The sequence below is a fragment of the Etheostoma spectabile genome, chromosome 15 (genome assembly GCF_008692095.1).
Source record: "Etheostoma spectabile isolate EspeVRDwgs_2016 chromosome 15, UIUC_Espe_1.0, whole genome shotgun sequence".
Lineage (NCBI taxonomy): Eukaryota > Metazoa > Chordata > Actinopteri > Perciformes > Percidae > Etheostoma > Etheostoma spectabile.
Window position 1 is genome coordinate 12,096,029 of NC_045747.1, and position 12,822 is coordinate 12,108,850.

At 39.7% G+C, this 12,822-nt stretch overlaps 4 protein-coding genes across 4 annotated transcripts; 2 read left to right on the forward strand and 2 right to left on the reverse strand.

Annotated features, from left to right (window-relative positions):
* Nucleotides 1–2,308: 2,308 nt before the first annotated feature.
* On the reverse strand, nt 2,309–3,108 carry LOC116702936 (hemoglobin subunit beta-2-like). The gene is given in 5 exon segments (XM_032537482.1): nt 2,309–2,472; nt 2,572–2,663; nt 2,666–2,692; nt 2,695–2,795; nt 2,999–3,108. Coding segments are annotated over 5 exon segments (441 nt in total). The 5' UTR covers nt 3,091–3,108; the 3' UTR covers nt 2,309–2,343.
* Nucleotides 3,109–4,777: 1,669 nt separating this feature from the next.
* On the forward strand, nt 4,778–5,586 carry LOC116702930 (hemoglobin embryonic subunit alpha). Its single transcript, XM_032537479.1, has 3 exons — nt 4,778–4,890; nt 4,990–5,197; nt 5,377–5,586. Exons 1-3 carry the CDS (start codon nt 4,793–4,795, stop codon nt 5,503–5,505), a joined length of 435 nt encoding a protein of 144 aa, XP_032393370.1. The 5' UTR covers nt 4,778–4,792; the 3' UTR covers nt 5,506–5,586.
* Nucleotides 5,587–6,771: 1,185 nt separating this feature from the next.
* Nucleotides 6,772–7,723, reverse strand: LOC116702926 (hemoglobin subunit beta-2). Its single transcript, XM_032537475.1, has 3 exons — nt 7,525–7,723; nt 7,099–7,321; nt 6,772–6,991 (listed from the first exon to the last, which is right to left on the reverse strand). The coding sequence occupies exons 1-3, from the start codon at nt 7,614–7,616 to the stop codon at nt 6,863–6,865; spliced, it is 444 nt and encodes a 147-aa protein (XP_032393366.1). The 5' UTR covers nt 7,617–7,723; the 3' UTR covers nt 6,772–6,862.
* A 1,034-nt stretch (nt 7,724–8,757) lies between these two features.
* Nucleotides 8,758–9,717, forward strand: LOC116702929 (hemoglobin embryonic subunit alpha). Its single transcript, XM_032537478.1, has 3 exons — nt 8,758–8,886; nt 8,986–9,193; nt 9,506–9,717. The coding sequence occupies exons 1-3, from the start codon at nt 8,789–8,791 to the stop codon at nt 9,632–9,634; spliced, it is 435 nt and encodes a 144-aa protein (XP_032393369.1). The 5' UTR covers nt 8,758–8,788; the 3' UTR covers nt 9,635–9,717.
* Nucleotides 9,718–12,822: the final 3,105 nt, after the last annotated feature.

Here is a 12,822-nt window from a genome sequence, read left to right on the forward strand (position 1 = left end):
GTGTTTTCAAAAATGTCTTGAATTGTTTGGCTTCTGATCTTCTATTGAACACGTCTCTTCTTTCAGGAATCTTTCCACAGGCCCTGAAAACTGCAGTAATCAAGACTCTCTTAAAAAAGAACCGTCTAGACATATCACTAATGAGCAGCTGTAGGCCAATATAAAAAAACTTCTTTTTTAGTAAAATCAATGAAAAAACAGTTTCAAAAACTCACCCATTCTTGTCACTAAACAACAGTTTGATATTCAGTCGGTTTCTGACCAAACCACAGCACTGAGAGGCTCTTGTCAAGTTTTAATGACATCCACTTAACACAGATAGTGGCAAAATTTCAGTCTTAGTATTACTTGATCTCAGTGCTGCATTGACACGGTCGACCATGACATATTACTGAACGATTGAAAACTGGGTTGGCCTTTCGGCTCAGTACTAAACTGGTTTAAATCCTAATTCAGAATAGGGATTACTTGTGTCAATAAGTAATATACATCTGAACATACATATATGACGTGCAGAGTTCCCAAGGCTCCATACTGGGGCCTCTTCTGTAAACATCTACATGCTTCCACTGGCTCAGATTATGGAAAACAACAAAATAATTACCATAGTTTGCGGACGACACACAAATTTACATAACCTTATCGCCAGGGGACTATAGTCCAATAAAAAAACGACTAAGTGCATCGAACAAATTAACGGCTGGATGTGCCAGAACTTCTGAAATTAAATGAAGGAAAAACTAAGGGGGTTGTTTTTGGAGCAAAAGAGGAACGATTAAAATTCTGCGCTCAGCTTCAAACAACAATGTTAAAAACAACAGACAGCCAGAAATTGGGTGTAGTCATGACAAGACCTGAATTTTAAACCGCCACATTAAGACAATTACAAAGTCAGCCTTTTATACCTTAAGAATATATCAAGGGTTAAAGGACTCATGTGTCAACAGGATTTGGAAAAACTTGTCCATGCTTTCATCTTCAGTAGACTTGACCACTGTAGTGGTGTCTTTACAGGTCTCCCTAAAAATCAATCAGACAAGCTGCATGATTCAGAACGCTGCTGCTCGAGTCCTCACTAAGAACAAGAGACTGGATCACATCTCCAGTTCTGAAGTCTACACGGCTTCCTGGGCCTCAAAGAATTGATTTCAAAGTACTTTTGCTAGTTTATAAATCACTCAATGGTTTAGGGCCAAAATACATTTCTGATTGTACAACACTATGAACCCCCAGACCTTCAGGTCATCTGGGACAGGTCTGCTTCTGCCCCAGAGTCAGAACTAAACAGGTGAAGCCGTATTCAGTTTTATGCTCCTCATATCTGGAATAAACTCCAGAAACCTGCAGATCCGCTGCTACTCTGTTCTTTTAAATCAAGGCTGAAAACCTTCTTTTGATGTTGCCTTTCTTAAATTACTGTTAATTTCTTATGCTGCACTGTAACTTTTTTTCTTGTGTTTTATGTGTCTTAAATTCTTATTTTTATTCACGTGTTTTATCTGTTTTTATTTTTTAACTGTGTTTTAACTGATTTTGTGTAAAGCACTTTGAATTGCCCTGTTACTGAAATGTGCTATGCAAATAAAGCTGCCTTGCCTTGCCTATTATTGTTATTGTTCTTATTATTATTATTATTATTATTATTATTAGTTGTAGTATTAGCCTATTTGCATTTTTGTTAAAAATTGCACATCCAAAAAATTCTTCAGTGCAGGTGCGTTGGACTTTAAGTGTTGTTAAATTTTTTAAATGAAATATAACATGTTGTCAATAAATTAATGACGTTGTTGATGCAGCAGAAGACCACAAGAAATGAACTACCTGCAAGAGAAAAGCTGTGACTTTAGATAAAACTGACACTTTCGTCTTTTTTCTTTGCATTTTACTTGTTTATTTTGGATCCAGTCAAGTGACAAACCAAAAGCCAAGTCATGAGCATTAAATGGGAGCTATTGATTATACATAGGCAACTCGCGCTACGTTTCATCTAGACTATTGACTAATTATAACAATAATAGCAGCAACAGCGTTATAATCAAAACATTGTTTTATTACTAGGTTAGGTAATGGTGGTTCATCTTCAGGACTTCATATTTCTCATTTGGGCTCTCTCTTTTGAGATAAAGCCACTCTCAGCACATTTTATCAGAACTACTGTTCTTCAAGTGTCTAAAGGTCAGTCTCGATATTTTTTTATTATTATTTCTCATGTTTACATTTATTTTGGGTATAGTTACAGACAAACAACTTGGTGGATTTGCTTAATATTTTATTTGCTTTTGAGACATAACAAATAACTTTTAAACAAATGATCAGCATGTGCGTGTCTTCTGTTGCAGCTGTCTAGTGGTACTGCCTTCCCAGGGCGGACACCACCACAGCCAGGAACTTCTGGAAAGCTGCCTGAACTTCACCAGTGAAATCCTTACCCAGCTGAGCTGCAACCACAATGGTCAGGCAGTCGGACAGGAGCTGCAACACAGCAGTATCAGGAAACATCAGCAACATGAAAGGTTGGGCATTTTTAATAATCGTTGAATGTGAATAACAAAATTGCATTAGTTCCAGAACTTTACTTTGAATGTCAGGGTCCACTTTCAGGTTCTCGGAGTGCAGCACGCTCAGGTCGGCATAGGTTGCCTTGATGTCGTCCAAGTTCTTACAGCACGGTCCAGACCGTGCATGATAGTGTTCCGTGTTTTGTAACCATCGGATTTCCCGTGATCGCAGCAGCGTTGTAGAGGTTTCCAAAGTTGCCGAAATATCTCTGAGTCCAGGGATAGACGATCAGACACCTAAAGGAACACGTACATGTTACAGGGTTGGACTAGGAGAGGATGTAATCTGTGTGCCAAGAAAATGAACATGTGTGATGGTCTGAAACGCATTGTGCACAGTGTAAGAAAAGATTACATGTAGCTCATCCATAATTATCGTCAAAAGTTTCGCAAAAATGTCTCAAGCACACCATTGTTAATGCAAGACTGCGAAGACTCACCTGGCAAGAGCTGCAGGGCCCACCACCTCAAACTGCATCTTGGAGAAGAGGTCCGCGATGGTGGCGCGCTCGAAGTCTGTCCATTGAACCATTTTGCTGGGTCTAGAGTTTCCTGTGCAGGTCTGCAGATCAACGACACCAGCTGCAACTTTTAAAGCATCCTTTCTCCCCTCCCATAGGCAAGTGATGGGCTGGCCAAGTAGTGTGTTGATGATTTGCAACAATGATAAGAGAAGGGCGTATCTGCTCCGCCTTGATTATCTTATTGACAAAGGAAATTGTTACAGTAATCGAATAGCAACAGCGAGTGTATTGAACAGCTCCCATATCCCTGGATGTCCCGCATCGGCACCTTGTACAGCGATCCTTAAATTTCAGTGCAGAATGTTGAGTACTGACTGAGCAGGAACTCAGGACGGTGCAAAACGCAGGCTGTTTGAGTGTAGCCCCTTTACATATTTCTTAGTTGAACTTGTAGTCTAATAAGTCAATCTGCCTGATCCTTCTGGAAATGACATTATACACTACAAGCTCTCTATAAAGCTTAAACTCATCCTTAGAAAATATTAATTTGTCACTGTATCTTAAAACATTTATCTGGTCGTAGATTAAGAAAGCCAAATTAATTAGGCTGTGAGCATATTTACATAAGCTGTGTACCTCAGTGTGAAGCATTAAAAATAATTATACTGTTTCATTTACATATATATCTAGATATATATAATATATAGATCATATATTATATATATCACACACATACTTATAATAAATATATATATTTTCATACGTATTATATAGTCATATATGTAATGAGTTTGTATTATAAATTATATTATATAATAATATATATATATATATATAATATATAATTATATATTATATATATATATTATAGGCTGACTGTCTTCTATACTTAGTAATGCAACTATTCAATACTTTAGAATTATATTTTCAACTTTTCAATTTCATGCACGAGAGCAAGTAATGAATAGGTTTATATTACTGGCTATAGAAGGGACTGGACCATCGTTTAACATAGCAACGTAAGTTGTGTGTATTCTAAAAAACGGACCCCGTTTTGTTGGTGGAGCTCTCCTTCCTAATTTAAGTGCCTTATGTCAGAAGATGGAGTGCAGCCATTCAGGTCACCTCCCCTGGAGTGGCTTGTTCATTGCAGACCGCACCACGCACTGACCGGGATGGAAAACGTGGAGTGGATTTCAGTCTACTCCGGCCAATACAGAGACACACTGCTCCATCTACCGCTCCTCGGACTTGGAATGCCCTCCCTGACCCTCTGAGGGCACCACAAACTATTGAGACCTCTAAAAAATTACTAAAAACATTTCTTTTTAGCAGAACAAATGAATTTGAACCGTGCACAACAATATTGTTGCACTATTTATATGTATTTTAAACTGTTGTTTTTAACTTACTTCTATGATCTTACCTGTAGCACTTTGAGGTTTGTCTTAATTGTAAAGTGCATTACAAATAAAACGTATTATTATTATTATTATTATTATTATTATTTGTGACGTGTTAGTCGAACTTTTGGATTGTTTTTCAAAAACACACATAGATTGACCAGCTGAAGATTTTAAAATACCGTGTTCCGACTTGCTTTGAGTCATCATGAGATGACTGTTTGTTTTTATCTCATGGAGGCTACATCCTCACACGCCTTATTCACCATCTATCTTGGAGGAGGTTCTGGGTGTGTCCATGCTCTGTTTCAAGCATAAAACCCCCGCGGTTAGGCGGACCAGTCAACAATAGTCAAGGAAAGACAAGATGACTACGCTGAGTGCTAAGGACAAGGACGCAGTCAGAACCTTCTGGGCTAAAGTGTCTGGAAACGAGGAGGAGATCGGCACCGATGCTGTCGCTAGGTAAATATGAACAAAGCTGACTGATGTAACCTGCTCCAACATTCATTGATTCCTTTGAGGCTATATATATTTATATATCACTCCCATCTGTTTACCCAGGATGCTGGCGGTGTACCCGCAGACTAAGACTTACTTCGCCCACTGGAAGGACCTGAGCCCCACCTCTCCCTCTGCGAGGAAGCACGGAGTGACTGTGATGAAAGGAGTTGCAGATGCTGTGTCCAAAATCGACGACCTGAAAGGAGGTCTTCTGCCCCTCAGTGAGCTGCATGCCTTCACTCTGCGTGTGGACCCTGCCAACTTCAAGGTGCAGAGTTAAACTGATCACAAGACAATAGCCTGAAGATTATAAGAAGTGTTCCTCCAACTTAGGATGTGAGAGGTTTCCAGACCTGCTACAGGTCCATCTGTTATTACCATGCACCCAGGGGAGCTAAAACTCCATATATGTAACCTAACATCTGTGTGATTGTGTTCTTTTCTCAGATTCTCTCTCACTGCCTCCTTGTGGTCCTGTCCAGCAAGTTCCCCAACGACTTCACCCCTGAGGCACATGTTGCTCTGGACAAGTTCCTGGCTGCTTTGGCTCTGGCCCTGTCTGAGAAATACCGATAAACAGCAGGAGAAGATGAAGGAGACTGCAGCATGAGCTTACGTTGCAAAATGATTAATAAATGCATTCATGCAAAAAGCAAAGCAGTTGTTTATTGGTTTGTTTGTGATGACTTGTCATAAATGAGAGTAGAACAAAAGTCACATCTACAGCAAAAATCAGAGCAGTCAAACGAGTCAAATTTTACACCTAACATTTAGACAAAACTCCAGTCATTGGTTCCAGATTCTCCAATGTCAGAAATTATTTCCTTTCTCTGTTTTATATTTTCATGAATTGAATATCTGTTGGTGTAACAAAACAAGAAATTTGAAGATGTCACCTCAGACTATTGTTTCAGGCATTTATAGTCCAAAAGATTGATTAATTTACAAAACAATCAGCAGAGGGATTATAAAGAAAACAATGCCTTTTTGCACTCGTACTGTTAAACTTATAGGGACATTTTTATTTTTTTTTCTTCAGTTTTTTAGAATACAAACAGGGAGAGAAGAAAAAACTAACTAAATTGTTTAAAAATTAATAAGACCCAGTTAATAATTAGGCTATGATAACTGTCAGCCAAGAAGAAGTTAGTGTTTATTATTATTATTATTGTTATAATTAATTATTATTATTATTATTATTAGTTGTAGTATTAGCCTATTTGCATTGTTATTAAAAATTGCACATGCAAACAATTCTTCAGTGCAGGTGCGTTGGACTTTAAGTGTTGTCAAATTTAAAAAATGAAATATTGAACTGTTGACGTTGTTGGTGTAATATCACTGACGGGGTGATACCATTCAACTTCTGCTGCGTTGTTGATGCAGCAGAAGACCACAAGAAATAAACTACCTGCAAGAGAAAAGCTGTGACTTTAGATAAAACTGACACTTTCGTCTTTTTTCTTTGCATTTTACTTGTTTATTTTGGATCCAGTCAAGTGACAAACCAAAAGCCAAGTCATGAGCATTAAATGGGAGCTATTGATTATACATAGGCAACTCGCACTACGTTTCATCTAGACTAATGACTAATTATAACAATAATAGCAGCAACAGCGTTATAATCAAAACATTGTTTTATTACTAGGTTAGGTAATGGTGGTTCATCTTCAGGACTTCATATTTCTCATTTGGGCTCTCTCTTTTGAGATAAAGCCACTCTCAGCACATTTTATCAGAACTACTGTTCTTCAAGTGTCTAAAGGTCAGTCTCGATATTTTTTTATTATTATTTCTCATGTTTACATTTATTTTGGGTATAGTTACAGACAAACAACTTGGTGGATTTGCTTATTATTTTATTTGCTTTTGAGACATAACAAATAACTTTTAAACAAATGATCAGCATGTGCGTGTCTTCTGTTGCAGCTGTCTAGTGGTACTGCCTTCCCAGGGCGGACACCACCACAGCCAGGAACTTCTGGAAAGCTGCCTGAACTTCACCAGTGAAATCCTTACCCAGCTGAGCTGCAACCACAATGGTCAGGCAGTCGGACAGGAGCTGCAACACAGCAAGTATCAGGAAACATCAGCAACATGAAAGGTGGGGCGTTTTTGAATAATCGTTGAATGTGAATAACAAAAGTTGCATTAGTTCCAGAACTTTACTTTGAAATTGTCGGGATCCACGTGCAGTTTCTCGGAGTGCAGCACGCTCAGCTCGGCATAGGTTGCCTTGATGTCGTCCATGTTCTTCACAGCCCGGTCCAGACCGTGCAGGATAGTTGTTCCGTGTTTTGTAACCATCGGATTTCCCGTGATCGCAGCAGCGTTGTAGAGGTTTCCAAAGTTGCCGAAATACCTCTGAGTCCAGGGATAGACGATCAGACACCTAAAGGAACACGTACATGTTACAGGGTTGGATTAGGAGAGGATGTAATCTGTGTGCCAAGAAAATGAACATGTGTGATGGTCTGAAACGCATTGTGCACAATGAAAGAAAAGATTACATGTAGCTCATCCATAATTATCGCCAAAAGTTCCGCAAAAATGTCTCAAGCACACCATTGTTAATGCAAGACTGCGAAGACTCACCTGGCAAGAGCTGCAGGGCCCACCACCTCATACTGCATCTTGGAGAAGACGTCCGCGATGGTGGCGCGCTCGAAGTCTGTCCATTGAACCATTTTGCTGGCTCTAGAGTTTCCTGTGCAGGTCTGCAGATCAACGACACCAGCTGCAACTTTTAAAGCATCCTTTCTCCCCTCCCATAGGCAAGCGATGGGCTGGCCAAGTAGTGTGTTGATGATTTGCAACAATGATAAGAGAAGGGCGTATCTGCTCCGCCTTGATTATCTTATTGACAAAGGAAATTGTTACAGTAATCGAATAGCAACAGCGAGTGTATTGAACAGCTCCCATATCCCTGGAGGTCCCAGCATCGGCACCTTGTACAGCGATCCTTAAATTTCAGTGCAGAATGTTGAGTACTGAGCTGAGCAGGAACTCAGGACGGTGCAAAACAGCAGGCTGTTTGAGTGATAGTCTTTACATATTGTCTTAGTTGAAGTTGTAGTCTAATAAAGTCAAATCTGCCTGATCCTTCTGGGAAATAACATTATACACTACACAGCTCTCTATAAAAGCTTAAACTCATCCTTATAAAATATTAATGTGTCACTTTATCCTAAAGCATTTATCTGATCGTAGATTAAAGAAAGCCAAATTAATTTAGGCATGAGCATATTTACTTAAGCTGTGTACCTCAGTGTGAAGCATTAAAATTAATGTATACATTTACTATATGTATATGTATGTATGTATATGTGTGTATATATATATATATATATATGTATTTACATATGCGTATATATATGTATATATGTGTATACATATGTGTATATAGGCTGAAGAAGTTTACATTACCGGCTATAGAAGGAACTGGACCATCGTTAAACATAACGTAAGTTACGTATTTTCTAAAAAACGGACCCCGTTTTGTTGGTGGAGCTCTCCTTCCTAATATAAGTGCCTTATGTCAGAAGATGGAGTGCAGCCATTCAGGTCACCTCGCCTGGAGTGGCTGTTTCATGAAGTGTTAGTGGAACTTTTGGATTGTTTTTCAAAAACACACATAGATTGACATGCTGATTTGAAAATATCGTGTCCCGACTCGCTTTGAGTCATCATGAGAAGACTGTTTGTTTGTTTTTATCTCATGGAGGCTGCACCCTAACACGCCTTGTTCACCATCTATCTTGGAGGAGGTTCTGGGTGTGTCCATGCTCTGTTTCAAGCATAAAACCCCTCTCGGTTTGACCTCATCGTGGCATTCAGCAGCACTCAACCAACCGACAAGATGACTACGCTCAGTGCTAAGGACAAGGACGCAGTCAGAACCTTCTGGGCTAAAGTGTCTGGAAAGGAGGAGGAGATCGGCACCGATGCTGTCGCTAGGTAAATATGAACAAAGCTGACTGATGTAACCTGCTCCAACATTCATTGATTCCTTTGAGGCTATATATATTTATATATCACTCCCATCTGTTTACCCAGGATGCTGGCGGTGTACCCGCAGACTAAGACTTACTTCGCCCACTGGAAGGACCTGAGCCCCACCTCTCCCTCTGCGAGGAAGCACGGAGTGACTGTGATGAAAGGAGTTGCAGATGCTGTGTCCAAAATCGACGACCTGAAAGGAGGTCTTCTGCCCCTCAGTGAGCTGCATGCCTTCACTCTGCGTGTGGACCCTGCCAACTTCAAGGTGCAGAGTTAAACTCATCACAAGATAATAGCATGTTATTTACATTACATGTTCCTCCAACTTAGGGAGTGAGAGGTTTCCAGACCTGCTACAGGTCCATCTGTTATTACCATGCACATGATGCCCCAATTTACAGTGTAGATGATGCTGTTCCATTTAATTAAACCTGTTGTTGTTGTTAAAATATGTCTATGAAACATTGGAATACTGAGCAGAACATGTCACAGCAAAACTCAGCGAGTGATGGGTGGATGGGTAGATAAAACTCCATACATGTAACCTAACATCTGTGTGATTGTGTTCTTTTCTCAGATTCTCTCTCACTGCCTCCTTGTGGTCCTGTCCAGCAAGTTCCCCAACGACTTCACCCCTGAGGCTCATGTTGCTCTGGACAAGTTCCTGGCTGCTTTGGCTCTGGCCCTGTCTGAGAAATACCGATAAACAGCAGGAGAAGATGAAGGAGACTGCAGCATGAGCTTACGTTGCATAATGATTAATAAATGCATTCATGCAAAAAGCAAAGCTGTTGTTCACTGGTTTGTTTGTAATGACTTGTCATAAATGAGAGTAGAACAAAAGTCACATCTACAGCAAAAATCAGAGCAGTCAAACGAGTCAAATTTTACACCTAACATTTAGACAAAACTCCAGTCATTGGTTCCAGATTCTCCAATGTCAGAAATTATTTTTTCTCTATTGTCTATCATTGTAAATTGAATATCTGTTGGTGTTACAAAACAAGATATTAGAAGATGTCACCTCAGACTATTGTTTCAAGCATTTATAGTCCAAAAGATTGATTAATTTACAAAACAATCGGCAGAGTAATTATAAAGAAAACAATGGCTTCTTGCAGGCTTGCTGTCAAACAAATCCGAACGTGTTCATGTTTTTCAGATTTTTAGAAAACAAAAGGTAGTGAATAAAATAGTGTCTTTGTACAAATCTTTACATTTCAAAAACCTTTTCTGTTTAATAGTTTTTCGTACAATAGGCTATTTACTATACTTTACGTTTTACTTTTTTATCTAGTCAAGTGACGATCCAAAAGCCAAGTCATGAGTATTAAATGTGAGCTATTAATTTATATTAGGCAACCTGCGCTACGTTTCATCACAAAACCAGCAACAGCGTTATAATCAAAACATTGTTCATTGGTTTTTATCATAAGTTAGGCAATGGTGGCAATCTTCAGGACTTCATGTTTTTCCACTTGGGCTAGCTTTTGAGATATGTATCCACTGTAAGAACATGTAGGTCTGTATTTGTCAGGAAAAGCAATGCTTGGACACAAATGCAGTTTGGACGTGATTTATTAAAGAAAAACAGTCTTATAAGATACGTGTCATCAAGAAAGTAGCCAGGATGGTACACACGAAAAAACTGATCCAAAACAAGCACGAACAGGACGGCACGACAAAACAGAATCCACGACAGCACAGAGACAGCAGCCAACAGAATAGTAATCTTACCAGCAACAGAAACGAAATGATCGCACACAAGATAAAGACAGAACAAGGTAAAATACATCAGGTAGGCTAATAAGGACTAACAAGACAAAGATAGAACAAACAGGGACTAAATGCACCAGGTAATGAGGCCTAACAAGAGACAGCTGACACAACAGGTGAAGCACATTAGGGCTGGGCAGAACAATCAGAAAAGGCGGGGAACAAACAGACAGGAAGACAAGTGACCAAGGACAAATGTCCATGGGACCGTGGAAACGGCGGGCACCAGTGAACAGGGATCGGGTTCGGGACCGGGACCACTCGGGGACTGAGGACTGAGGGCACTGGGGAACAGGGTGCTGCGGCTAGCAGCGAAGACGGACCCTTCTAGTGGCCGAACTGGCCGGCGAAGGTAGAGCCCCTCAGGCGGCCGAGCAGGGCGGCGTAGGCGGTAACCCTCTGGAGGTCGAGCAGCACGGCGAAGGCAGAAGATTCTGTGCTCTACGGCACCAAACGCAGCTTTTAAAGCAACCGTGCTCCCCTCCTTACTCTCTGCCTTGCTCCCCTTCTAAAATAATGTGATTGGATGGCGCGGTGCATGGGCCGGGCAAGTGATGGATTTGCAACAATGATAAGAGAAGAACGAATTTCCATTTAACTATGGGCGAGTAAGTTTGTTAGTAGCCTGATACAAAAGGCCTCGGATCACAAATTGTTGGCAGCAAGCCACAGCTTGAAATACGCACATTAGTGACCAAGACAAAAACAAACGCCTGTTAGTTACCCAGAGAAGAACATCGGCACAAGGATAGCTGAATTTCCCACGCGGCAGAACCTGAATCATGCCCTTTAAAACGGCGGGTACCTCGGACCGCTTCCACATCCCTGGAGGTCCCAGCATCAGCACCTTGGACAGCGATCTTTAAATTGAACTGCCGATCTTGAATTGTCACCTGCATAAATTATTTTAATGTCTCTAAGTTTTCTCCTTCATCCATTATTAACAATAAGAAGCAAATAATGGGGGGGGGCGAGGTTTGTAGTTGTCATATGTTCCTATGTGAAAACTTCTTCGCATTCAGATGTTTTTGACTATATTGTTTTTAATAATTGATGTGTATTTGCTTCTACAGTGGTTTTATTTAATTAGTTTGTGCCAGCAACAGCTCATCGGTCTCGACTTGACGGGTAACTACCAAATATTTTACTTATTAGTATAAAGCCAATACCACAGTGCAAAAAGTCTCGGTTACAAGTAAAATACCTGTAGCTGGAAATATGGAGCTAATTTCGACCTACTTTTTATACTTTATCTGCCACGTACAGTATGAATGCCACCTTTCCTCCCTTTTTATCTTTTGATATTTTATTCTGAAACTCGAATAATCTGAAACTGCACTTTAAATGTAGCTAGTGGAATTAAAAAGTACAATATTTCCGTACTGGAGTAGAAGTATAGGCTAAAGTAACAAAATAGAAATAGGCCTACTTAAATAAAGAATAAGTAGGCTATCCTACGTTAATATTGTAGTAAGTATTTGAGTAAATTGACTTATTCTTTCCACTGCCCATACGATTCCTTTCTAAAATGTATTTTAAATGATTAGGTAGAAGCCTATTACTCACTATTAATAGGAAATGTAAAGTTGAATGGTATCACCCCGTCAGTGATATTACACCAGCCGTTAGCGGTTGTCGGTGCACTTTCAGATTGGATTTTCTAAAGTTGCCTATAGGCTACACACATAAATGCAGATGATGTTTCAGATCGTGTCAAATTCATAGAAGCTCCATGAATTTGAACCGTGCACAACAATATTGTTGCACTATTTATATGTATTTTAAACTGTTGTTTTTAACTTACTTCTATGATCTTACCTGTAGCACTTTGAGGTTTGTCTTAATTGTAAAGTGCATTACAAATAAAACGTATTATTATTATTATTATTATTATTATTATTTGTGACGTGTTAGTCGAACTTTTGGATTGTTTTTCAAAAACACACATAGATTGACCAGCTGAAGATTTTAAAATACCGTGTTCCGACTTGCTTTGAGTCATCATGAGATGACTGTTTGTTTTTATCTCATGGAGGCTACATCCTCACACGCCTTATTCACCATCTATCTTGGAGGAGGTTCTGGGTGTGTCCATGCTCTGTTTCAAGCATAAAACCC

Bases quoted from the DNA above. Each gene is read 5' to 3' on its own strand.
- LOC116702930 (XM_032537479.1), top strand. From the start codon at position 4,793: ATGACTACGCTGAGTGCTAAGGACAAGGACGCAGTCAGAACCTTCTGG. The intron at 4,891-4,989 runs GTAAATATGAAC...CTGTTTACCCAG, and splicing joins GGCACCGATGCTGTCGCTAG to GATGCTGGCGGTGTACCCGC. The intron at 5,198-5,376 runs GTGCAGAGTTAA...TTCTTTTCTCAG, and splicing joins TGGACCCTGCCAACTTCAAG to ATTCTCTCTCACTGCCTCCT.
- LOC116702929 (XM_032537478.1), top strand. From the start codon at position 8,789: ATGACTACGCTCAGTGCTAAGGACAAGGACGCAGTCAGAACCTTCTGG. The intron at 8,887-8,985 runs GTAAATATGAAC...CTGTTTACCCAG, and splicing joins GGCACCGATGCTGTCGCTAG to GATGCTGGCGGTGTACCCGC. The intron at 9,194-9,505 runs GTGCAGAGTTAA...TTCTTTTCTCAG, and splicing joins TGGACCCTGCCAACTTCAAG to ATTCTCTCTCACTGCCTCCT.
- LOC116702926 (XM_032537475.1), bottom strand. From the start codon at position 7,616: ATGGTTCAATGGACAGACTTCGAGCGCGCCACCATCGCGGACGTCTTC. The intron at 7,322-7,524 runs GTGAGTCTTCGC...GTGTTCCTTTAG, and splicing joins GGCCCTGCAGCTCTTGCCAG to GTGTCTGATCGTCTATCCCT. The intron at 6,992-7,098 runs GTAAAGTTCTGG...GCTGTGTTGCAG, and splicing joins TGGATCCCGACAATTTCAAA to CTCCTGTCCGACTGCCTGAC.